General features: G+C 40.3%; 1 protein-coding gene and 1 long non-coding RNA gene across 4 annotated transcripts; one reads left to right on the forward strand and one right to left on the reverse strand.

Annotated features, from left to right (window-relative positions):
* Positions 1-3,740: 3,740 nt before the first annotated feature.
* Positions 3,741-10,920, reverse strand: LOC108898455 (uncharacterized). The gene is made up of 2 exons (XR_001963442.1): positions 10,832-10,920; positions 3,741-7,943 (listed from the first exon to the last, which is right to left on the reverse strand). It is a non-coding gene; the product is annotated as an uncharacterized LOC108898455 (long non-coding RNA).
* Positions 10,881-25,096, forward strand: LOC108898454 (polypyrimidine tract-binding protein 2). 3 transcript variants are annotated; one of them, XM_018698317.2, is made up of 14 exons: positions 10,881-10,996; positions 12,075-12,102; positions 14,505-14,565; positions 16,579-16,751; positions 17,403-17,543; positions 18,142-18,297; positions 18,407-18,517; positions 18,652-18,862; positions 19,238-19,353; positions 21,461-21,494; positions 22,062-22,154; positions 22,405-22,621; positions 23,344-23,421; positions 23,594-25,096. In XM_018698317.2, exons 1-14 carry the CDS (start codon positions 10,989-10,991, stop codon positions 23,721-23,723), a joined length of 1,557 nt encoding a protein of 518 aa, XP_018553833.1. In that variant the 5' UTR covers positions 10,881-10,988; the 3' UTR covers positions 23,724-25,096. The 3 variants fall into 3 exon arrangements, with proteins under 3 accessions (XP_018553833.1, XP_018553834.1, XP_018553835.1); XM_018698318.2 differs by having other exon boundaries at positions 18,652-18,850; XM_018698319.2 differs by having other exon boundaries at positions 10,882-10,996; positions 14,505-14,523.
* Positions 25,097-25,336: the final 240 nt, after the last annotated feature.

Consider the following 25,336-nt stretch of genomic DNA (forward strand, 5'->3'; position numbering starts at 1 on the left):
GTTGTTATCGGTCTGAATCCCCACAAGTAGTGTGACAGGCATTACAGCAGTTGAAGCAACTCATCAGAATCTGTTATGCAGAAATAGATTCCATGTGCCGAAATTTATTTTGAAGATGAAACTGAAGCAAGCTTTAAAAGTTTTTCAGTGATTCAAGTTTGACCCTCCCTACTTAAGGCCTTTTCACACTGAGGGCGTTTTTTTGCAGCGATTAATTCATCCGTCAATTAATTTTTTCGAACTGTTAACATGAAAACTATGCGACAAAAAAGTGATTTTTTTTTCAGAAATAAGTTGATTTTTCTGAGTTTTTGCACCGCAAATAATCACAATCACACAGGCTATCGGAGGCTGCTAAAAAATATGTCCGCAACTAGCACAGTGGAGCTTCAGTTTCTGTATATTTGAAGGCATGTATCTCCCATTTTCGTGCTCTGTATTTGTGTTGCTCTGTACGTGAAAAGGCCTTTAGTTGTACAGTTTCTGTGATAGATCCATTTCAGTCACTTTTAGTTCATCCAAATGAAGATTTAGATAACTGCACAGATTAACCTCCTATGGCCTGTGGGCTATTCCAGTACCCTAGCATTAGATAAGGCCCTATTCATTTCCACTGAAATAAGCAGTGCTCAGTTATTTAAAATAACCACACAGCGCCTCACAATGAACATGGGGCTTTTAAGGCCCCTGAAAGTCTTGTACCATACCTTTTTTATAGTACTGTATGACTGCTTGCTCAGATTTTGTGGTTGCCGTGTTTCCTGCTTCCTAGTCCTTAGCTGGTTATTACAATCATACCTGAAAGAAATGATGGCCAAAAGTAGGAAAATAAGACCAAAGTTATAATAAGTGGAATGATCCTTTAAAAGGGAACAGGGATGCAGTGAACACAAAACTCCAGAATTAACTCCAACCACAAGCTAAAAATATGCAATGCCAGACCAAAAGACAAACGATCTTGGTGTAAGTTGCTCATAAAACTTTCCTGTGTTTCACATTGAAACTTCTATAAGACAGAGCTATAGTACAGAGTGGGTCAGACACTGTCCTCGGCTTTTCTTGTAATTCCTACATAAAATCATCTTATGGTGTCAAAATGTGTCAAACCCCAGGATACCAGGGACAGTTACATTATATCCTGCACCTTGGTTAGGCACATTCAATTTACCTTGACTGCTCCTGCAAAAGCCTGTCTGCACACTGTCACCAGGCTCCACTGGCTTACATCGACTGCTGTGGCCAGCTCTGCCCTGGAGGCTTCGCTATCACAGGAGACCCAGGGAGCCTCAGCAGGATCCGTAGGGCTCAATGATCAGCACACCTGGACCTCACCTGTCTTCATGGCTATGTGTCTGTCTGCTTGTGTGTGTGTGTGTAGAGTGACAAGATTTTGCTCACTTTGGAGATTTACTTTAACAAGGAAGAATTACTTCCATTTTTAGAATTGTCAGTATCGCATAATCAACGTATCCTCAGAGACCATTGAAAAACCTAATCTTATTATTAACCATTGTGTGTACATTATGTATACAAAATGATGTTGATTTGCATGCAAAGTTTATGTAAGAAAATGAGTCTGACTGGTAGAACCAGGACTTTAGTCCAAGATCACAATTGTCATTGTCATAAGACTGCTTTATCTTTTCTTGCTTCCCTCACTACCCAGCTCATCAAGTTTCTGAGTGGTACAGACAAGTTGGATCTTAAAATTGCTTTATTGCAATCTCTCCAGCTTTAGTATGAGTGGCTGTAGCAGTTTTGGCCTTCAGCAGTCCGTACAGAATAAACCCCAGTTCGAATCTGAGCTGCCAATCGTGTCTCTACACTGATGTTGTGGTGACAAAAGAAGATACTGCCGAGGCAATGAAAACAACACATAAATAAACCAAATATATACAAACTGAAAGAAAAAAAAAGCATCAGGTGAAATAGTTGAAATTCACCTGAGAGAAAAAGAGAGAGAGAAAGAGGGAGAGAAGTGATGATGGGCCCCAGGAGACAGCAGACAGCTTGCAGCTCTCTGTTTCCCCTCATCTTCATAATCATAAGACACCCTGGGTGCTGCAGCTGTGCCAATATTGTGCGAATGGGCCCCACATCAGTGTGTGTGGGTAGCGGTCGGGCAGGGTGGGCGGTAGGTGGGTGGGTGGGTGATTATATTACTTTATAAGCCTCAGCGCTCGGGCTTCTCTGCCTGTCACAGACTGGAAAGGAGAGTGGAGGGACCTTTGAAAACAGGAGGCTTGAGAATTACGGAAATTGGATCAAATTTTGAAAAATGGCTCTCAATTCCAACGCCCCGCACCCCCAACTCACCCGCCCTCACTTTTCATTCACTACCCCCGACTGCTCGGTATTCAGCTCTGCTGGTAAACAACCTAATAAAAAAAGAGACGAGAGGAATATGAAATGCAGCAGCCCTCAGCACAGACACTCGCGAGCACATGTTCACACACTGACGCACATACATCACCAAATACTGTACGCTCTGAAAACAAGTGACTGGAGCTGAATATTCCATGTTTTCACGTGTATTTCCTCAGTTTTCTTGATGAGATGAGCTGGTTGGAATTGTGTGTGTGTGAATGAATCTTTGCTTGGGGGTGGGGAGTGTTACCTTGGATATGTTCACACATGTCACAGCTTACCTGCACACTTGTGTTAATGTTTAGAATAAACAACATTGCATGGCAATAATGTTACATTGTGCCATGTATAAAATAAAAGAAGAACTCAAATTTTGCAAAGTTGCATGTAACTCTGAATGTGTTATTTCCATTAATCTATCCATAAGCTGTACCACTTATCCCTCTGAGGGTTGCACAGGAGGGCAGACTAGAAAGATTGCCAGTCTAGGAAGTTTTATTTAAGAATGAGGCCTGGGCGATTGGATGCATTCACACCCATGCTCAGAGCTGTCCACTTGTGATCGGATCACCCAGAAACATGCTAATCCCAGGTATGAAAACGGCCTACTGCTCAGCAGCTCACCAAAACCTTTAGCTGAAGTGAAGGCGGGTAGTCTCAGTTTTTTTTAGAGATTATATAAAAAGATAAAATGAGTATTTAACCCTCCCATTCCCCCACCCTGGCTCCAAGACACAATAAGCCTTACAATAAGCACAAGCTCATAAATATATAGTTAAATTATCTAGGTTCAGTAATTTCCTCAAAACACCTGGTCAGTGTAGTTTTTAGCAAACAATACTCATTAGTACACACATTTCTTTTCAAATTATTCTCTTATTTTTGCTTTTTGTTCTTGTGAAATACACTAAAACTCTACAGGAATCTCTACTGAATCAAATAAACTACAGTGTGTGTGTGTGTGTGTGTGTGTGTGTGTGTGTGTTTTCATGCTAATAGAGGGCCATGTCAACTGGGCAGCTGATGCATTTTTAATAGTTTCTGGGCAACAATGGGATCTGTGGCACAGAGGAATAAGATACAGTGTATCAGACTTTGGACACACACACACTACTTGTTGAAAGGATACAATTATTTGCCAGTAAGAAAAATTAAAGACTACTATCACCCTTGTCCTTCACGATATCATGTACTAATAGACTATTACTGCTATAACTTTATCCAGGAGTCAATATGAATGGTAAAATGTTGGTGTGATGCATACTAATTGACTTTTTGGTAAACACTTTTATGTTCCAATTTCACCCGCTGCCTTAACAGCAACAGTCACTTATAATATATACTTTTTTTTTCTTTAGTAAAGCAGCAGGAGAAACTGTGGGCAACATTTTATTTTAAGTGCACTGTGATGTCGTACCAGCAGATTATAAAAACATTAGAAGCAAAGATCAACTTTCATCACACATCGGGGAGAACATCATCAGCAACATCAGAGAATCACATTCAGTTTATTATAGTGTCATTAACTAAATAGTTTCTCCATAAAATGTTCAGATTCTTACAGTTTTGCACATTGTGTTTATTATATCTTATTGTACTAATTATCATTATGTGGTTATTATTCCATGTAATGCTTTATGAGCACCACTTTAAGTACAGCCTTACCAACATTTGTTTGATGGCTGGTCTCCAACCTGACAGTACCACAGCCAGCTGCAGTGGCAAAACACAATTTCTGTGACAAAATCCAAATACTGGCTCTTTTTCTGAACATTTTTTTCTACAAACAATGGGAATTAGGCACAGTCGTATAATTTACACAGCCATTATTGAAACTTTACTTTGTTTCTTTTCAACCACTAGAGGGCATACAGTATTCTCACCTGTTTTTTCTTTTTTTCTTTTTTTTTTTAACAAAACTTGCAACCACTTCTCGTGGTTTTCATTAATGAAGAAACAATGTTCCACATTTTAAATCAAATGATTATACCTGAGCAATTCAATTCCCTTATGAGGACAGCTAGATGCAAATGAAAACCTAGCAAGTGACCATTGGGTTGAAATCTTTTAGTTACACAAATATTGGCACTCATTTGGAGTCAGGTGTGTGTTCACCTGATGAATGTAGGTCCAATATTCATTCTCCTTTTATCTCTGCTAAACGTTCCACTTGGTTCCCCAGCTAGTCTCTAGCTGTATCTACCTGCTGTTTGGTGCTGAGCAGATGTAGTGTATCGGCTCAGAGCCTTTTCACTGAAAACAACTGCCTGTTGCTGCTGGAAACAATGCTGATGAGAACTGCGAGAGTGAAACAAAACAGTAAAACAGTTGAACAACCAAAATACTGAACTACAAGGCACTTATATAGTCCATAGAGGTGAGGGGAACTACAGATCGGATGATAATTCCCTGTGGGTTTGACTCTAAAAGGAACAGGGGGAAAAAAACTGTGTATTTTGATGTCATTTTGCACAGGTGTACATTTTAATTGATTTCTGCCCTTATATTGTAAAGGTAGAAATCAATTGTGTGACTGCAGTGAAGACGGAAGAAACTGTAGGGACAGCTACATAAAAGCATGCAGCACTCTTATCCAGTACCCAGAGGCCCTGCATGCACTCACAATACAAATGCAGTGCCGCCTCCACAGCCCACTGGCCAGTGGATAGACTAACGTCCCCACTGACAGCCACTCTCTGTGAAGACAACTGAAGAATGATGTCTCCAATCGAGCACCAAATTGGAAACAGAGCAGGGGAGAATATTGAAGCTATTGCCTGGATAGCGACACATTGATTCAGTACAGTGTGGAGGCAAAAGAGACAGCTCTCTCTGAGTCTCTGTCCCCATGGAGAGACATGGGAACTTCTATACAGTCACATTGGAAAATCAATATGTGTTTATAATCACATGTGGTATGTGAGGTTGTTTTAATATTGGGGTCGGGATGGGAGGCTGGAGGTGTAAGATGTATATAAGTGTGTTAAGTGTCTATATGATGTTGTCATACAATATGTGCTCTTATAACTGTAATGACTGTGTGATATGATCACATGGTACCTGAATGAGATTAATAGATTTATTAACCTGAAGTGATTGGAAGATGTCATTGATTAAATTCTGTATAATGATGATAGTAACAATCATGTTGATCAACTTGTTTTAGTTTCAGTGGTTCATGGTGTAAAGCTGTTTGCGAAACCATGACATGAATAAGAATCTGAAGGATACTTCCCCAAGATTCTCAGTTTACAGCTGTTTTGGATCAATATATTTTTTTTTCTATTTCAACAATAGATAACGACTTTATATAATGTGAAATGAGTTGTTTATGGGGACAGATAAGTATCACCAACTCTGCAGTCACTCTGCCACTCAGCTCTATATAATCAATTCAGCATCTTTTAGCAAATTGTTTTGGTTTTATGGTAAACAACCGAGCTATTTAGTCATTCTCATCATAGTTTCCAGCAGCAGCAAGCAGCTATTTTCAGTGAAAAAGCTCTAATAAATGCACTATACACTGCCTTCTCAACACCACAAACATCAGACAGACAAAGTTCGAAAGTAGCTGGTGGAGCATTTAGTAGCTACAGAGGCAGATGTGGTGGAGACCAAAAACAGAGCAAAAAGGGTGACTATTTCATGCATCAGGTGAACACAAACATGACTCAAAATGGATCCTGGCATTGGTCTGTGTATGCTGGATGAATAAATTACACATTACACATCAACTTAATTGCTGTGTTTATCACTTGTTGCACTGCACTCAATACATAGCTAAAAAACAATTAATGCAGGTTTAAATTTAATAAATGGAGACTTAACAGAGTAAGTTTAAATTATTATTCATTTAAAACCAGATTCAGCCACTAGTTATCTTTTATCTGCTCTCCCTGGGCATATGTAGGTTGTGAGATTATTGCCCAGGATCATCAGTGTTAGGTGTAGTGAAGCCAGATACCTTATCTTTTTATAAAGCTGTTGTATGAGTGTACTGTATTCAGTTGGGGTGCATCATATTCCTTACTATTTGAACTTAACTATGGTCCAACAGGAAGATTGTTAGGTCTTTGAAAAATTCTGCTATTTTTTTTTTTCAGCAGTGAAAATGATCTAATTTGGAGACAGTCAATATCAGCACAAATTATCCAGCATCAGCAGCTTCCGCCCCTAAAAAATAGGTGTTTGTGTCAGCCCGCCACAAAGCCCATATCAGTCAGAACTGGTCTGAAAGCCTCTTTCCTTGTCAAAATGAATGAGTTTGCTTTGACAGTAACTTACGGGTTTGATCAAATAAAGTGGGGAAGTCTGCAACCATTCTATCCTCTCACTCTGCAGCTTAGAGTGCAGGGTTTTTTTTGTGACAGGCATTCAAGCAAACAGGTCAGTCCCACATCATTAGTTATTCAGCAGTGTCAGAGCACATAAAATTCACATTCCACAACACACCACAACCCATGAATGTTTGTGATGTGTTCTACTGAATACATTTGCATAATATCAAATTGACATTCTTCCTACAGCTGTTGTCAGCAAATGATGGATTGTGAAAATGCATGTAGACATGAAGAAATGTGCTTTGAAAAGAGCATTTTGGCATCTATATTTTCCTCATACTCCCTTGTGCCACCTCTGAGAAGTCTCAGCTTCGAAAATTTCCACTGGGAAGCAGTGAGAAAAGAGGTCAAACATCATGAGAGTGAAGTCTTCAATAGCAGTGGGGACATGTTCTTCCAAGGATGCCTGGCACATCTGCCAATCCCCCATGTCACCAGTGGGCATGTTGGCGTCCTGACATTTCTGACATTCACTTAGTCTTGCCTTTTAGGATGGGCGGCTTTTAGTCTATGGCACACTTAAACACACATACGCGTGCACGCACATACAGGCACGCGTGCTGTCGCTCTGAGAGAAAACTGGAAAGGACAAAATGAGAGAAATCAAAATGTCAAGCTGGAGGGTCACTGTGAAACATGACAGGGAATACTGTCTCTTTAGCAAAGTGGGGCGCCGGCGCCGTGATTTTAATAAATGGGTTCTCCGACCCTGCAGAAATATTCATTCTCAGACAAGATGACATTTTATCTTCCTGCTGGTTGCCATGACACAAATGACATTTGATGACATTACTGTTCTCTGTTTAAATGTTTCAGTTTCAAATGAGCAGGGCTAAATTATCAACCTGAATACTGACTGTGCATCAGCAATGACGGCTTACTCAGGAAGCTCCAGTGTAGCCTACTTTGTGTGCGTGTGTGTGTGTGTGTGTGTGTGTGAGAGTGTGAGTGTGTGTTTTTGTGTGTGATCCCTGTCCTGCGGTAGCAGCAGTGTACATACCAACTCGCACTCAAAACTAATGTGGCTGATTAAAAGCGAGGGAGATATTGGAGGCGACACCCACTGACATACACCTCACACCTCCAGCAACACATCCAATCCCTCGACCCTGCGCCGACACAGACAGCCCGATGGGATTGCGGTGCCCTCGTCCTCGCAGGTCGCGCTGTGATGACATCACCTCTGACTGAGCCTGTCACAACCCTCCTCCTGATGATGCCTTCGCTGTGACACCTCTGTCAACGAGAGATGAAAGCTGTGTGTTTGCGTGTGAGGTAAAGACACACATACAAAGAGTCTGTATACATATATTTTAAATAGCCCCCTATTTTCAGCCAGTAAGACCACATAGTAGAGTTTAATAATTTAGGTCCAAATATTGACAAATACATGGGTTGTGGGCCTGTATTTGTTAAGCACTTAAAAGTAGAAGAATAATCCTAACTGGCTAAAAACTTCCAATTTGTAGTGGAGTAAAAATAATTAACTTTCTTCCCCCTGGAAATGACTCCTACATCTGCTGATATCTAAGAGAGCTCCAGAGGAGTCCTGTCCTGTTAGGAGCTGCTAGAAGATGGAGTTCAGGCAAAGATGTACAGGAATATCAGTGGGAGGAGAGATGTTCATTGATGACGATGAGCTTATTAAAAGTATTGTTTTGGCAAAAATACAAACTTTGGTGGGCTTGGGATGAAAAAACAGTGCAACATTGATGATCCTGACACAACTGACATTTTCTGCTGTGGTAAATCAGACTTCAATCACTTGCAACCCTCAACAGCAAGGAAAAAAAAAACATAATGGTACTTGAATTACATTTTTTCTAAACATTTGTATTGGAAGTACAGGAAGTATCTGCAAAATCACTATGTATTTTGTTTTTGTAGAAATTCTGCTTGAGGAAACCACAGCATGAATGTTTTTATAGTTGTAAGGTTTGGGGGGAAAATGATGGCTTTCGTTTAATACCGAAAAGCAAAGTGACTTGAAGCATGAGACACGTATTTTCATTTACCCAACAACACCATCTTTTCATAATCTTGACTACAGTGCTTTTGTTGTCTGAACTACTTGTGGGACTCAGGGTGCAAACCCAGATCTCTGTTATCAGAGTCTTGCCCTTTGTGTGTCAATGTATCCTCTAAAGTTTATTGCAAATGGCTTACTAATACATATAATGAGATATAATTTATTTTCTTATTTGCCATTGCATTTTTGCGTATAGACAGCTTAGTCCCCTGTATTATTTATCTATTTAAATAAGGCCTGCTGTAATGTAAACTAACCATTGTCTAATATTCCATACTATAGTTATTAGCAGAACTACAAAATATCACCATAATTTCTACTTTGCAGCAGAAAGTATAACACAGCAATGTCTCATTCTTTCGTAGTCATCTTCCTCTTTATTGAAAGTCAGTGTTGAAGATTCAGCAATACGTTCTACTCTGAGGTAGTAGTTCCATGTTTAGCACAATTCTGAGGAGTGCATGCAGTGTCCCATGCCGATTCAGTTCAGTAGCATTTTGTTTAATTCTGTTGAGAACTCACTGTTTGAGTGGCACTCACTACAAAATACAGAAATTTCAGGTCATAAAGTATCCCTTTGTCAGAGGCAAAATATGTCTGTGCTGACTTAAGAGCTCATTTCAGCAACCTATTCCCGTACTTAGCCCAACCACATTGTTTGTCTCCATATCACATTTGACAGGCTTGTTTTTTTTGTCCCCCTCCTTCTTGTTAATAACAATATGACTTGTATCGGTGGTGCAGTGGGCACCATGCAGGATGTCAGTCCACTGTTATTTCCTGAGCAGCGAGCAGGACTGATAAATGGCAGTGATTTGCTGAGCGTTTGACAGTTTGCTTATTTCCCTTTGGCTCAGAGGGCCCCTCATCAGCTAATTTCAACATGGCAGCTTCAGAAGCGCAAGTCTTTGGGGAAATGTCATTTTTAATTAAATCCCAGGTCCTTTAAGATAAGCAGTTAGGCGTTAATTTCACCCAGGGTGTGACGTTGTCAGGAGCCCAGGAGCATGACGTATGTCTGTCAAGATTAATCATTATGCAAAAACTGCCCTGTTTTCTCTTTTTTCCTTTCCCCTTGCATGAAGGAGTCCCTAACTGCCCAGCAAAAAAAAAAAAAAAAAAAGAGTAATCTGAATGGACCACATTAACAGTCCCTAGGTGTTGTTGTGTATGGTTCCCTTGACATTTTGGGAATGCTTTTCATAATGTTAATCAGACATTTACAGGAAGTTCTAAATGTCCAGGATACATCCTGTGAATTGAATATGATATTATAAAGACTGTAAAAATAAATATATATGATAGTGTAGAGTTCCCTGATATCCTGAGAGAACCTTGCCCTGATGTCATTCTGTCATTTTAACTGATCTTTGTAATCAGTGTTTCATATTGTATCAATTGACGGTGTGTAATGTGAAAGAAGTTATTTTTAGAGTGAGTTAGCAGAGCATTATTGCAAACTCCTCAGTTCCCCTACAGCTCTACAGAGCTAACAAACCTCATTGTCAAAAGCAGACAGACACAGCTAGAGACTACAGTAGCTGACAATGGCAGAATGGCCATTGGGAGGACCAGAACTTTTCCCAGTGGTCCACTACGCAAAGTGGGCTGCTACCAAAACTAAAACCACACACTAATACTAGGGTATTAGGTCCTGTAGATTAAGTGATTTGGATGGTAACAATTAACTGAAGTCCTGTGGGAAAAGCAGGTGTTTATTTCATCACCAAAAATCATCATTTTACTTATTTATCACAAGTTTTATCCCAGTGTCACAACTTTTATCCTCACCTGTTGATATGTAGCCTACAGTAGATTTCACTACCTCTGGCATGGCTTGACAGCTAAACGCCGCTAGCTTAACGTTACTGTAAACTAAGCTAAGTTTTTCCTCGTCATTTAATTTTTACACCAGCTGGTGATGGTAATCGGTGGCATGAGGTTTATTTTCTGTCCCTGTCATAATAAACGTGTTATAGCATATTCATTACTTGCCAACCACAGACTGTATGTAACCAACACAACGCAGAAATACATTGCTAAATGTTTCTCAAATAAACTACAAAATACGTGTCTTTTGGTCGCTGTAGCTCACCAGTGCGCTCGGTAGCTTCGGAACTTTCCGGTCATTTTCGCCATTGCATCGTCTTGCCTCCATTTTGCTCTCGTGTGTATGTGTGCGTGCGCAGTGTAGGTGTAAAGTGGAGAGAAAACAGGACCGAAAGCGGACGCACTGCGAAATCTCTACAGAAATGGACGGGTAATGTTTTATCAGCGATGTTAACTATATCTCATATGACACATATTGAGGTTGCACAGAGCACTGACTATGTGAGTGCGTCATTTTATGGTACCGAGGAGGAGTCGTATGCTTGTGTTAACGGGTTTCCATAGCCACGCGCTCTCTGCCATTAAGGAAGTGCCTAACGTTAGCATGTTAGCATAACTTAGCTAACGCTCTCTGTTTATTACTTTAGCCGCTCTATATCTTATCTGTAATAAAATGCTTAGCGTGTATGACGACGTCCTAGGGAGGCGTTTTGATGCAGTTCCATTATCGATTCCTTTTCTACAATCGTATTGTACAGCTGTGTGCTAACGAAGCGGCTACTGAAGTTTAGCAAACCGTTATGCTAACTAATGTACAGTACTGTTGATCCTTTGTGTTGTAGCTAACTAACCTAGCTTTAGCTGATCGAATGGGTCCAGTGGCTGTATTTACTGAATCTCAGATAGCAATAGATGTGTCTGATTTTAAATAAATATGTGATCAAGCACTTGTTCGATCCAACATTAGTGAGACAACAGGGGTAAAGTAATACAGTTTGTTTAGTGGCTGTAGCTGTTAATCCAGTAGCGATATACAGACATGGCTATAACATCAAATGTTAAATTCAGTGTACGAGGGTGTGTCATTCAAAAGAATGTAGGTTGACCATGCATCATGGTTGAATGAAGTATGACCTCAGCGTTGCTTGAAAATGAGCCACTAGGGAACGGGTAGATGGCTCCCCGTAATAGTGTGAAACCATAATAGTGTGTTGATGTGGTGACGAATAAATGTAACATACATAGATATGACGTTATACATTAATTTGCACACATAACAAGATATTAACTTTAATCTTAGTGGAGGTGTGAATGACTATTTGTCTATGATAAGTATTGATGCACTCTGATCAGAATGAAAGATTGGGCATGTATGAGCAGGGGTTCAGTCTATTACCAATACACAAGTAAGAAAGACCTTTGGTTCTCATAAGGACTATATGACATATTATTTTGTTTTCACATTTTGATCCCTTCATTTTGACCAATATAAATGATTTCTCTTACAGCATCAGTGATGTTGCAGTTGGAGTGAAGGTGAGTTTTTCTGCTTTGGTTTTTCCTTAATACTCAATACACCAACCACATGAGCATGACTTGGACACTGTAGGAGGTTCTTCTTGCATTATGAAACAGCATCCACATTGTTTTTATTTGACATACTGCTGCAGTTGAACAAAAACAGACATTAGATAACAGATTTTTGCATCTCAGCAGTAATGGTCATATAGCTGTACTCTAACTAGATAATAAGGGATCAGTAGATACTTGTGTAGGCATTCAGAACCTTCACTGTCTGTAATGTGAGGAACATTGGATGAGTTCACTGTCCTGCCACTTGCTGTCCAGCATTGTGCTGCCCTCCGTTTCGGTTTCCATTTTTAGTTTTGTGGTTTGGTCATTTTGAGACAAGACTCAGCTTGTATGGTTTACATCCTGCCATGCTGTTGCTCTTGCTTTGCTCTTTGTATAACATATCTGATTAATATATTGGAGCCTTTTTGACTGATGACATAAGTCGTTAACTTTTAGGGGGCAGCTCTAGATGCTGCGGTTCTTTATTATATGTTTCAGTGTTGTTTTCTTTAAAGGGTGCATAATAAATTTCTACTGGGATTATTTTCATCATTGATTAATCTGTTGATTATTTCTCAATTAATTTTTCAGTCATTTATGCTATAAAATGTCAGAAAACTTCTGACAAATGCAGTTCACAACCCAAAGAAGTACATTTTGAAACAGGGAAAAATCAGCTGATTAAGAGAAAATAAATCTGCAACTATTTTGATGGTCAATTTATTGATTTGATCATTCATTTCACGGCTCCAGATTCTCAAATGTGAGAATTTATTACTTTTCTAAATTTTACATTATATTTATTTTAAATATTTTTGGAGTTTTTAAATGCTGGTCAGACAAAACAAAGACTTTGAGTCTTGTCATTTTGGCTCGAGTAAAATGTGTGTTTCATTGCTTTCTCATGTTTTATAGACAACAATTAATCAAGAAGATAATCAAAAGATTATTCAGTAATGAAGTTAATCGTTAGCTGCAACCCTAATAATTAATCATATTAAACTTAAAAAACAGCAAATATTCCCATTTGGCCCACTGAAATGTTACATTTTTGTTCATTTTAATGAATAATCAAATATCTTAAATGTTGCCAATCCTTTTTTTTTGTCTAATCAGTTCAGCTCTAATGTCAACATTTCTTACACATTTAGAATCTATTCTTGATCCTGCTTAATTATTGTGTCGTCCCTCGTCCCTGCATCTGAGTTCATAGCATTTTTAGCTTGTTAATTTGTTGGACTTGTTCTAAGGGATTACAGTAGATTCTACAGAACAGAAGAAAGTAAGATCTAATATGGAGATCTGGCTTCGCCTGAGGATATTGCTGTATTTTAAACCTTTTGCAACAAACATCCATGACATAAATATAAAGAGGCATGCCATAAAGATTAGGCCACATTTCATTTTTAAATCCTTTTCTAGGCATTGTACTCTCAAGTTAACACCAGCACGATCTGATTTCTTTTGAATATTTGTTTTGAGCTTTGATAGCATTAAACTGGCCTTAATGAAATGGGTAGGGCTTGTGTCCCTGCTGATCATCGAACAAACCCGTTTCCTTGAGTAAGTGCATTGTTGTTCAGGCTACCTAACCAGATTTGTTGAGTGCCAGCTGCATTTTTGTCAGCACAAAACAAAGTTAAAGTCCTCTCTCTGAGGGAAATGGAACAGTGATAAAATACTGATTCCTCTGATATGGTGGTCTTTGCCACCCTTTTTATTTCATCAATATTTCAATGTCAAAAACAAAACAGAGAGGGTTGCCAGCTGTTGGGCGAGAAATCATGTCTTGGATTCTTGTAGCTCGTGCACTGCGTGCTCACATTTTGACCTAAGTCAGACAACTTTATTACCCTTTCAATTTATTTGTGTCATGCGGCTGTAGCAGGGCCTGCAACATCTAGTTTATCGTAACCATAAAGAATGTTAGTGACAGAAGAACAATTGGTTCAAATTCTTTCAGACAGAAACAAGGAGAGGGTGTATGAAGCTATTATAAAGTTGTGTGTGTAATGGGTCCCTAGCCAGGTTCCTCGTCATCCCATCAGTCAGGTTTAAGAGCACAAGGCGCCCGTCAGCTCCAGCAAGCCTTCTGGGACCTAGTATAGCTCAGGATGAAATGACACATCTTGACATCTTAAATTCAGCAAGATTAAACCCACACCAGCAGAGGAGGAGCCAGACCACTCTTCTGCTGTTTTATGTCCCTTTCCACCTACTCCTCTACCCTCCTTTTGTTCCTTTAAACTGTCTTTAGAGAGCTCTGTTTTATTGTTGTCTTTGAGGGCCTGTCTGGAAAATGGAAATAGTTTTTCCCATTATTTCACAACTGTGTTTGACTGTCTGTATTTTTTTTTCCACAGAGAGGATCAGACGAGCTGAGTATGTACAACAGTCCCAACTCTGGCATGAGCAGTATCAGTGGTGAGTTCGTTCCGACCACCCCTGAATAGGGAGGGGATTGACAGAATTTGCATGAAGCCATTTGATCGGTTGTGACAGATGGCATTAAGAGGAATCAAAGGCTTAATAGGTGTTTGAAAAGTGAAACAGGCTGCATGAGTTGAACTGTTCTCTCATGGGAGCTTTTTAGTGTCTGAATAACATCACGCTCCTTCAGTAGGTGGGCACCCACACACCACAGCATGTGACTAGAACAGACATAGTGGATACCACTGCATTTTAATGCCTCCTCACTGTTTAGATGATATCAGACACATCTCAAAGAAAACTGCAGAATTCAGGATGACTGAAAGAGATGTTAACACCGCTACAAAGAGAAGACATACAAAGTTAGACTACAAAACACTCTGCCAACAAAATAAGAACAATGATAAAGGCATACACAAGGGTTTCGGGAGATTGTCTCTTTAATCAAAGTCCCAGTCTGCCATTGCAACACACTGCCCACATCTACGCTAATGTCACCCCAGGGAACTGTCTAATAACATGAGATAAAGATTCTCAGGCTGCCTTTATGCTTGGTAGCCTTACAATATCAACCATTGGTCTTGAGTAATCAGTCTTGCAGAGATGGATGGTTCATTAAATCCAGGACTTTCTGTAATGGTTGTGCCATGTCTACTTAATTGGCATATGACGATATCTAGTGAAACACTGATGGACAGTGACATCAGAGACTGACTTGGGGGGCTCGTCTTATGGGCTACTCCTATAAAGGTACTATAATTTGCATTTATTCTACATTTAGTTAATTGTATAATTCATTTAAGATATTTGCATAGATTGTTTTGCCTTTTCTTTGCACAGGCATATTTCAGTAGCTTGGTATCGACTAAGATAACGCAGATTAAACTGAGATCCTTTCATTACTGCACTCAGCTCTGTTTTGTCCACCTCAGCCTGATTATGTTGCAGCTCCTCTCATTTAAGTTAACCAGGCTCTACAGTGCATCATTCTGCTGTATATGCTAATGACAATTGTCGAGTGAAAGTGAAATATTGTTCTACGTTGTGCATGTCTAGAAATTACTTAAAGGCGTACAACCAACACCACACTTTATCCTTCAGGATAAAAGCTTTATCTTCACAGATGTTGTCCAGTCCAGTCACCAAGCTTCAAGAGCAAAACAATAATCTATTCTGTATATAGAGAATTCTTTCAATAGTGTAAATTTTGCCAGTAATGCAGATAAAGGTTAAAAAGGTGCCCACACCCCCTGTATGTTAACCCAGAAAACAGTCTCCCAAAACTGGTAGTTCTTAACATGCAAACAAAACTATCGAATACTGAAAATACAGAATATTTCAATATACCATTCATTACCTGTTAATATGCAGATTTAAGTGTGAAAACATTACTATGGTCTTGGGGGAAATTTTGCACTTTAGGGGAGCTACTGGGTAGAGAGTAAGTCTGGTGAGATATTTGTCTTTTTCTCAACAAATCCCGTATTTGGAGAGGCAAGCCAACAATAAATTTATTCCACTAACAACTGCTGTGTGTGTATCTAAAATCTGATATATCTGCTTTCTCTGTGCCATAGAGCTCCATTCTTGTCCAGAAGCTATTAAAACGCATCAGCAAGCCACACTGTTGCATTGGGTAGCATGCTCCTTCATTACCTTGAACACACACATTGTAGTTTATGTTGACTCAATCCCATATACACCATCCTGCTGCCAGAAATACTACCTAGTGCGCCAAATGTGTGTTAGTTCACCACTGAAAACAGTCCCCAACAGTATATCCTCCTGTCTGAATGACGATAAAAACTACGCTGACCAGCTGCTTTAGAAAATGATTTAACCGTATTATAAATGGTATAAAAGTATACCTGTAACTTCGTGTTGGAGATATCTTCAAGGGATTTTTTGGCAAAAAATACTAAATATCACCAGCCTTATCCTTTAACTGAGACTGGCTATCATTGCATTGAGTAGTGTAGTTAATAAGTGCTTATGCAAAAATTTTAGATGGGGCTTCCAATGGCAGTGACAGTAAAAAGCTCAGGGTGGAGGAGGCCCCTCCATCTCGTGTACTCCACATCAGGAAGCTGCCCAACGAGGCCTCAGAGACTGAAGTCATCGCTCTCGGCTTGCCTTTTGGCAAAGTCACCAATATCCTCACACTAAAGGGGAAGAACCAGGTGAGTGGAAGAAATGGACAACAAGATGTATTTGTAGATTTATCTACTGAACGATGGTTGAGCATCAGTTTGACATCACAGATAGATTTATACAGGCGGTGTAAGAGGTTTAGTTTAAAAAATAAAAAGTCAGACCTGTCAAGAACCAAGTGTCAGCTGACATCTTGCTCTACCACACGAGTTCTTTGGACACAGTCAGTCTTGCTATCTTGAACTGCATCTGAAACATGCCCACAGCTCCGTACAAAAGCTGGCCAAAAGCCTATTGTCTGTCTACTGTGGAGGGCTGTAGGACGCAACTTGGCATTTGTCCCCTAGATTCCTGTCAAGTACAGCTACTTTGTTCTCCTCACAGTACCAGTGTCAGCATGTCCGCTAGTCTTCAATCGATCGACAGCCGCCTCATCTCAACGTTCAGACAACTTTGTCTGTGTTTGTCTGATAACGTTTCTGTTGCCACTACAGTGGTGAATTACAATTCATTCAGTTGAACACTTTGCAGTGTTGACCTCTGGCATAGAGGTTAAGCCTCTGTATTTATCTGTTACTGAGCTCAATATCTAAAATAAGAAATTTCAATGAAAAGGTAGAGTGTTCTAATCACTTCTTAAATGGTAACAACGTTGGTGAATTTATTTTCTCTACTTCCAGGCTTTCTTGGAAATGGGGACAGAGGAGGCAGCCATAACCATGGTCAACTACTACACCACAGTAACTCCTCATATCCGCAATGTCCCTGTCTTTATTCAGTACTCCAATCACAAAGAACTCAAAACTGATGCTGGAAATCAGGTGAGGCTGAAACTAATTATTACTTTAGATATTTGTTAATCTGCCAATTGTTTGTCAGTGTGATAGTGAAAAGTGAAATAACTTTGTAGCACCCAAATAGCTAAATAATAGTCAAAATGATATTCTGTTTACCATAATGTAACACTGACAAAAGATAGAACTGTCAAAATTTGGGGATTTTTGCAGATCAATTTTCTGTCGACTGACTAATCAACTAACTGCTGCAGCTATATAGTCAGGACAGCAGAACCTGACTAGCAGAACACTGAGTTCAGGACAATCTGCTGAGGGTCTGCAGGTTTTCATTTTAACCAAACTCTACAGCTGTTGAATAATTACAATTTCCAATCACAGAAAAGCTTATAATACATGGCTGCAACTGCAGTGCCTTGTTACTACTTGGTTGAGATGGTGTTTTTTGTTTGGCTGTCTTTCACATTTGAAATTATCAAGTAGCTTGAGGTCTAAAACTCAAATGATAATGATGTCCTCAATGTCTAATAACCAATGCATTGTTAGTTATGAAAAAGGGCTATCTTCTTCTGTGGTGTGGCTCCATGTTTAAAAACAGTAATTGACAGCTTGTGTTTGGCCATAGCGGACCCAGGCAGTGCTGCAGGCGGTGTCAGCAGTCCAGTCTGGTGGGTCACCGAGCTCAGATGTTCAGGAGGCTCTTGCTGCAGCCTCTAGTCCTGTGCTGCGGATCATCATTGACAACATGTTCTACCCTGTAACGCTGGATGTACTGCAACAGGTAACCTACAGTTTTTGTGATCTTGCACAGTAAGAAATGGTTCAGTCGGCATGATACAAAATATTCAGTGTAAAAAGTTATTATAGTATTTTCTTTGCTTCTTTGGCAGATTTTCTCCAAGTTTGGTACAGTCATGAAGATAATCACATTTACCAAGAACAATCAGTTCCAGGCTCTTCTACAGTTCAGTGATCCTGTCAATGCACAGCAGGCCAAACTGGTGAGGTGTCATTTACCTGCAACTTTCAGCAATCACGTTATGTGTCCAGTCACCTCATGTCCAGGTGTTAGTGCTTTGCACTAGCGAATCTAATAGTTGAACATGGCAGATAATGATTTTCTTCCCCTTGCCAGGCACTGGATGGCCAAAACATCTACAACTCATGTTGCACACTGCGTATTGACTTTTCCAAGCTGGTTAACCTAAATGTCAAGTACAACAACGATAAGAGTCGTGACTACACGCGACCAGAGCTTCCTGCTGGTGACGGCCAGCCCAGCCTTGACCCCACGGTGGCCGCTGCCTTCAGCAAAGACTCCAACTCCCTCCTCGGTAAGATCCCAGGTAGATCGCACTTTTTTATTTCCTCCTTTTTAACCTTGTTTTTGTTATTGTCGTTGTTGTCACCCACTAGCTAAATGCAAGGGCCATTATAGGGCCATGTGATTAGATTTCACATGGCATGTATTTATTCTTAGGAGACATTTAGATTAGATTCTGGATAGGTTTTAGTAATCTAGAAACACTCTATAGTTTTTAACCCTTGAATTAATAGATAAAGAGTGATGGCTGCTGCTGCTAAATTTGAATCTTAAATAGAAAATAAGGATGCTATTTGGGCTGTTTTAAAAGTCCAGTGTTCAGCTCAGTGTTGTAATGCAGTGGTTTAGTGGAAGTGCTGCTCTCCATTCCATGATTGTTTTGTCTGCTTCCTGTCAGGAGCCCTGAACCCTCTGAGCGCAGCAGCAGCGGCTGCCGCTGCTGCAGGGAGGGTGGCCCTAGCTGGACAGACAGGGTCCAGCGGGGTCCTGCTGGTCAGCAACCTCAACGAGGAGGTCAGTAACATACATCTAAACGCACCAGTCAGATGGACCATCTAAGGCTTGAACTCCACCACTCCTACCCACCACCTTCATCCCTCTGTTCTCCTTTTTTATTTTGCTGGTTATAGCCAGTTGTCCTCCTTATGCTGCCATTTCCATTTTCATTGTCTTGTGTCTGCCATTCAGGATACATGAAGGTCCATGGTGGGATTTTTTTTGTACATATTTGACCTGAGAACTCAACTTGGAACAGTTAAATTAAACCACTTAATTTGGAGCATTTAGATGTGCTCTTGATTTTTAAGTTGAGTTTTAAGTAAGTTAAGCATTAGAAACTTAAAAAATTAGAAAGCAGAGAGCAACGGCTCCTCTGTGAGAATGTGAGGGTGGTTTTGTGCACCCATAGAATTACTTCACCTTTTTATTCTAAAAAAAAATCTCCTTAGAAAATCTGCCTCTGTTCTGTCATTTATGAGGTAATATTTTGAACCTCTTGAGGAGCTGTGAGTGTGCAGTTTTATTTATGGTTTCTGCTCTGATAGTTACTAATCACTGAACTGTCCTAGGACTCGACTGATGCTTCACTTTTGGAATCCAAACCATTTTTAAAAGAGACGGACTGGACCTCTTGCTATTCCAGTTAGTTTTCACATGAAGCAAGAATTTTTGTCTAACCTTGTCTTTGCTGTATTTTCTAGTGTCCTTTACATGCCCAAGGCCTTGCTGTTGCTTTTTTTCCCCTTTTTGGTCAGGACTCATTATGTCCCCGTAAGAGAGAGGGGGACTTGTTGTTTCTGTCACCACACCAAAACCTTCCCCTCTTTCCTCCTCCGATGTTCTGCCCTTCCCTTCTCTTGTCAAACTGTATCTAACTCGGCTAACTGTCTCTCTTCTGTTTTTCTCTCTAAGCTCTCCTCACCTCTCCTCAGCTCATATGAAAGCTCATATGAAATCATTCTGTGGTCTCCTAACCTGTGTCTCAGTTCTGGGAACAACTACCTGCCTCTCTGAAATGCTCGCTTGCTTTCTCTTCTCCCTGTTCTTCTGCCTTTTGTTTTTTTTTTTTTGTTTTGTTTTGTTTTTTTAAACTGTGACTTAAATAGCATCTAATTTGTCTCACCTAATGTCTCTGTCTCTTTCCTCATTAGTCTGTTCTCTCTGGCTGTGAATGAATGTATCATTCTGGAGCCTTTGACAGTATCTAAACCATTCAAACCGAACCTGTGATGTTAAGATACTGTGCTTTAGCTTTCTTTTAGCTTCTTGGACTTGTGTGAACGCCACCTTTTACTCGAGTGGCCTTCACATCAACTCTTGCATGCCAAATTGTGCTTAACAAAATTTTAATTGCATGGTCTCTTAACTAATTTTCCCCCCTCAGCTTCTCATGTCGTTGTAATACCATTCTCCCTCGCTGAAAGATTGTAGATCTTCAGATTTCTGACCTGCTGCATGTTGTTTTTATCCCATGGTTATGACTTTATATTGCTGATTTTATTATGATTTTGACAAGAATGTACCTTTACCCCATGCTTGTCCAGGGTGAAATACATTTTGGCGCAAGTTATTTGCTGTATTTTGACTAAAGAAAACATTGATCCAAGCCATTATCTCTGACCAAACTACCTGCATTATTCCAGTGTACTGACCTATATTTTATTTTTTGTCCCTCCCCCCTCCTCACTTTTTATTTTTTTTATTTTTTCCCCCCAATTTGCATTTGCCTCCCTATTCATCTCCCCCCTCTCTCTCTTTACTCCCACCCCTCCTTCTCTCCTCCATTCATCCTGCCTCCCCCCTCCCTCCATGTGCTGGTGGGGAATTTTTAACCCCTCAAATCACCCCTTCCTCTTCCACCTCCTCCTCCTCCTTCCACATTAACCGACCCCCTCCCCTTCGCCCCACCCCACCCCACCCCACCATGACTCCTCTTCTGCTGCCTGCTCCCCTCCTCCATGACCCACCACCTCCATCACTCTCCGGGGGGAAAACAAAACCACCATTCCTCCTACCTACCTCCGTTCTGGATCGATCTGTCCATCTCTACCTCCGCTCCGCTCCGACTCTTCTACCTCTCTACCTGTCTCACGCTGCTTGTTGCTCTTCTCTCCCTCTAAAGATGGTTACGCCCCAAAGTCTGTTTACCCTCTTCGGTATGTTATCGTTAGCTCTCTCTCTCTCTCTCTCTCTCCTCTCTCTCTCTCTCTCTCTCTTTCTTCTACCACCTGTTTTTGTTCTATTTCCATTCTATCTTTGACACATTTGTCATTATTATTATTATTATTATTATTATTATTATTATTATTATTACAAGCTTATGTATATTGATTTGCGCACAGTAGCTTTTTTGGTAACTTGTAACTTTTTGCCCCCTGTTTATTGGTTTGGGTTAATGTTTATTACTTTGCCCAGTAACTTACAATGTAGAAATCAGTTAATGCACAGTTAAATCATAATTTTGCATGCTGTTTTTATTTAGTCATCTGGCTCAGCTTGATAACTTATCTGTTTAGAGGGTGTCTCTTCTCTCTTTACCTGTTCTTTCTACACACCTCTCACTCTGAAGTCTACTGTAAATTTCTTGTGTGTACTCTATTCTCTCTTCTTTGCTTCTTGTCTTGAAATATCCTTGTCTCCAATGCTAACTTTTTAATTGTCTAACTGTCTGCTTTCTCTCTCCACCTCACCTCTTCTCCTCCTGCCTTGCGGCTTTAATACAGGAGTGTATGGGGATGTCCAGAGGGTGAAAATTCTGTACAATAAGAAGGACAGTTCTCTCATTCAGATGTCAGATGCCAACCAGGCCCAGCTAGGTAAGCAGACGCTACCATATTGAGGTATTTGGGTCTAAATTGTCTTTAATGCAAGTAGCACCTACTTCTGGATCACCTTGTGCAAACAGCTACAAAGATGCTAGTCAAAGAGGCCAATGGGATGCTGACAGTATTAACTTTATGTCAACAACAGAGCTGTTGAGGTGGTTTTCATTTCATATGAGCCAGTGAATGCCACAGGCTGCAGCATCCTCATCACTTACCTTCCTTTTCTTTGCCACGGCCAAAGCAATGAGCCACCTGAATGGCCAAAAGATGTACGGGAAGATAATCCGGGTGACGCTGTCAAAGCATCAGACAGTGGCACTGCCTCGCGACGGCCTGGACGACCAGGGCCTGACCAAGGACTACGCCAACTCCCCGCTTCATCGCTTCAAGAAACCTGGATCCAAAAATTTCCAGAACATCTTCCCACCTTCTGCCACCCTCCACCTCTCCAACATCCCGTAAGTACCCGGCCAGTCAGCTCTGGATCAGGCAGTTCTGTCATCATGTGCTAGAGAATGCACATGTTAAATAATCGATAATAATCGCAGGATACAGCTGTAAACTGCCATTGTTTGTCTGTGAGTGACTGACTGACTGACTCTTGCCAAGTAAAGCCATGTGGACGTGACACAAACTCTATACTTTGGAGCTTGCAGGATAAAGTCCAGTTAATGTCCAGTGCGATGGATTTGTACAGTTGCGTTCACACGTACGGACCTGCTGGGTAATGACATTTTCAGGTTTGCATATGGGAAAGCAGCCGAAGACAAAAGTGATTATAATCTTCAGGAAGGAAGGATTGATTGCAGCGCTGGCGTACTGGACTGCATTTGTTTAAAGTGACAACTGAGTGTGTTTTCCATTCTTTCAGTTCTCTCTCTCTTCTTTCTCTAGTTGTATCTTTCCATCAAGATAGTTTGGGTTTTATTTGTCCAGGTTTTGAAGTGTCCAAGTCAAATTTTTACTCAGACTCGTTTCTGTCTCCACCACAGTGCAGTGGAGGTGAACTGAATTTTGGTAAAAGCAGCGGAAAATGACAAAAAAATTGATCAGAAAGTGTCTTTTATTCAAAATAAGAATAGAAGAGTCCCTATGAAAACTTTTGACAGTGAAGTCTGTGAGTGTGCCGTGACATGCCTGAAATTCTTTCCTGACTGTAATGTGTCCTTCATTTTAACAGACAAGATGTAACAGAGGATGACCTGCGGCTGCTTTTCTCCAACGCCGGTGGCACTGTGAAAGCTTTCAAGTTTTTCCAGTACGTACACAGATCAGATACCTACACAGATAAGTCACGTAAAATGCGTCACATTCGTGTTACCCCTCGAACCTGACCTGACAAGCGTTTGTTACCGTTGAAAACCCATTAAAGTTAAGTTTTGTATTTTTTGGTTTCCTGTGGTACTCAACCATTATGTCACATTTTCCAGGGATCGCAAAATGGCTTTGATCCAGATGTCGACAGTGGAGGAGGCTATCCAGGCCTTGATCGACCTTCACAACTACAACATGGGAGGCAACCAGCACCTGAGAGTCTCCTTTTCAAAGTCCACTATTTGAGAATGTGACCCACACGCTCCTGACAGTACACGGATCTACTGTCTCGGAGTCAGTCAGCAACCTTTCAGACTGTGTCTGGACACTGGGGGGGGGACCACATTGATTGAATCAGTTTTGTTGTTGGGGTTTTGTTGATCCTGTCATTCCTTGAGAGACACTGAAACCTTTGACTTGCATCCTTTTTTTAAAGAGAACGATTGAGTATGTTGCAGATACTGGATCCTCCCAGCTATTCTTAACTGTACCTCTGTATTTTTATGTCAAAATATTGACATGATTGATTGTCCCCCTGTATGATAGTTTGATGTAGATCAATGTTTAATTTTTGATTTAGTTTAAAAGTTACAGTACTTATGTGCCTTACTTGACATTGTCAACTGTTTATACAGATGGACATCTTCATTAATACCCTCCTATGCTTTTGAGGCACATTGGTATTGAATATTTTTGGGGGTTGGTGAGAATGCAAGCTGTTTTGTCATCCTTTAGACATTATTACAGTTTTTGTTCTGCCACCAACCAGGCGTAGCTTTTTGTGTTTTGTTCCAGAGTTTGAGATTCATAACATTTTCCTTTTTAGTTTAGCAGCAGGAGAGAGAAATATTCCTGAGGCAACATTTAAGAGTTTTTACAGCAGCCTGTGACAGGCAGTTTAACTTGAATTCCATTATTCCACAAGTACATTCAGTGTAAGATTGTTCTCCCCCAGTTTGGGCTTCACAATCCATGCTTAAGATGAACTATCATAATGTGGCTCATGGCTAAGTATTTCTTTATCTGTGTTTTTTGAAGCCTTCCATGCTTTTTCCATATCGGTGAGGTGTAATTGTCAGTGACAATGGTTTTCTAAGCATGTATAGTGACAATAGGATCTCACATCAGAAAGTGTTGCATGCTGTGGAAGCAGATAGAAGATGAGTCCACTGTGATTTCATTGTCATGTGACAGTTTACTTGAGAGGGCTACTCAGTTGGACCAAAGTTTCTGTGCCTTTAGTGTTCCTTTAGTTCATTTTAACATTAAAAACAAGCATTTGAAAACACTGAAATGTTGCATTTCAGGGAAAATGCCCAGAATTTTAAGTGTTGAGTTAAATCCCACTCAGTTTTTTTTGATACAATAAGACCTCTTGACTTGAGGTGTTTGCTCAGAAATAATAGTTATGTATATTTTTTCCTCGAAGTCTGATTTTATACAGCTCAAAATGTAACGATTTGGTATAGTTCTGAAGAGGCACAATTAAAAGATGAATTATTTTCTAACAAGGGGAGGTGCGACTTGGTTTCCTGCTTTTTGAGTTTTCCCTCTCATGGTCTCTCGTGTATACTGCATTACCTCTGTAGCATGCCTAATAAAACTCTTCTGTAGCTCTACATTCACCTCCTCTGTCTCTCTTCTTCTCTGTTCTGTCCGTTCCACTCACTTCTGAAACCATCTCAGTCCCAGGGTGGGAAGGAAGCCAAAATCCATTTTGGAGCCACTTGAAAACAAGCTCTAATAAGCCAGATTGAGCCCTCTGATGGTACTAATTCACAGGACAAGAAGTACATTTTCTTGATGCGTTTCCCACCCTGCCAACTGACACAATCTATTCCTCTGATGTCTTGCTCTTC

Source organism: Lates calcarifer, linkage group LG24 (genome assembly GCF_001640805.2).
Source record: "Lates calcarifer isolate ASB-BC8 linkage group LG24, TLL_Latcal_v3, whole genome shotgun sequence".
Lineage (NCBI taxonomy): Eukaryota > Metazoa > Chordata > Actinopteri > Centropomidae > Lates > Lates calcarifer.

What these genes read in the sequence shown, in the direction of transcription:
- LOC108898454 (XM_018698317.2), top strand. An exon ending in ATGCACAGCAGGCCAAACTG is followed by an intron (nt 18,518 to 18,651) that starts GTGAGGTGTCAT and finishes TCCCCTTGCCAG; the next exon opens with GCACTGGATGGCCAAAACAT. An exon ending in CTCCACCTCTCCAACATCCC is followed by an intron (nt 22,622 to 23,343) that starts GTAAGTACCCGG and finishes TCATTTTAACAG; the next exon opens with ACAAGATGTAACAGAGGATG.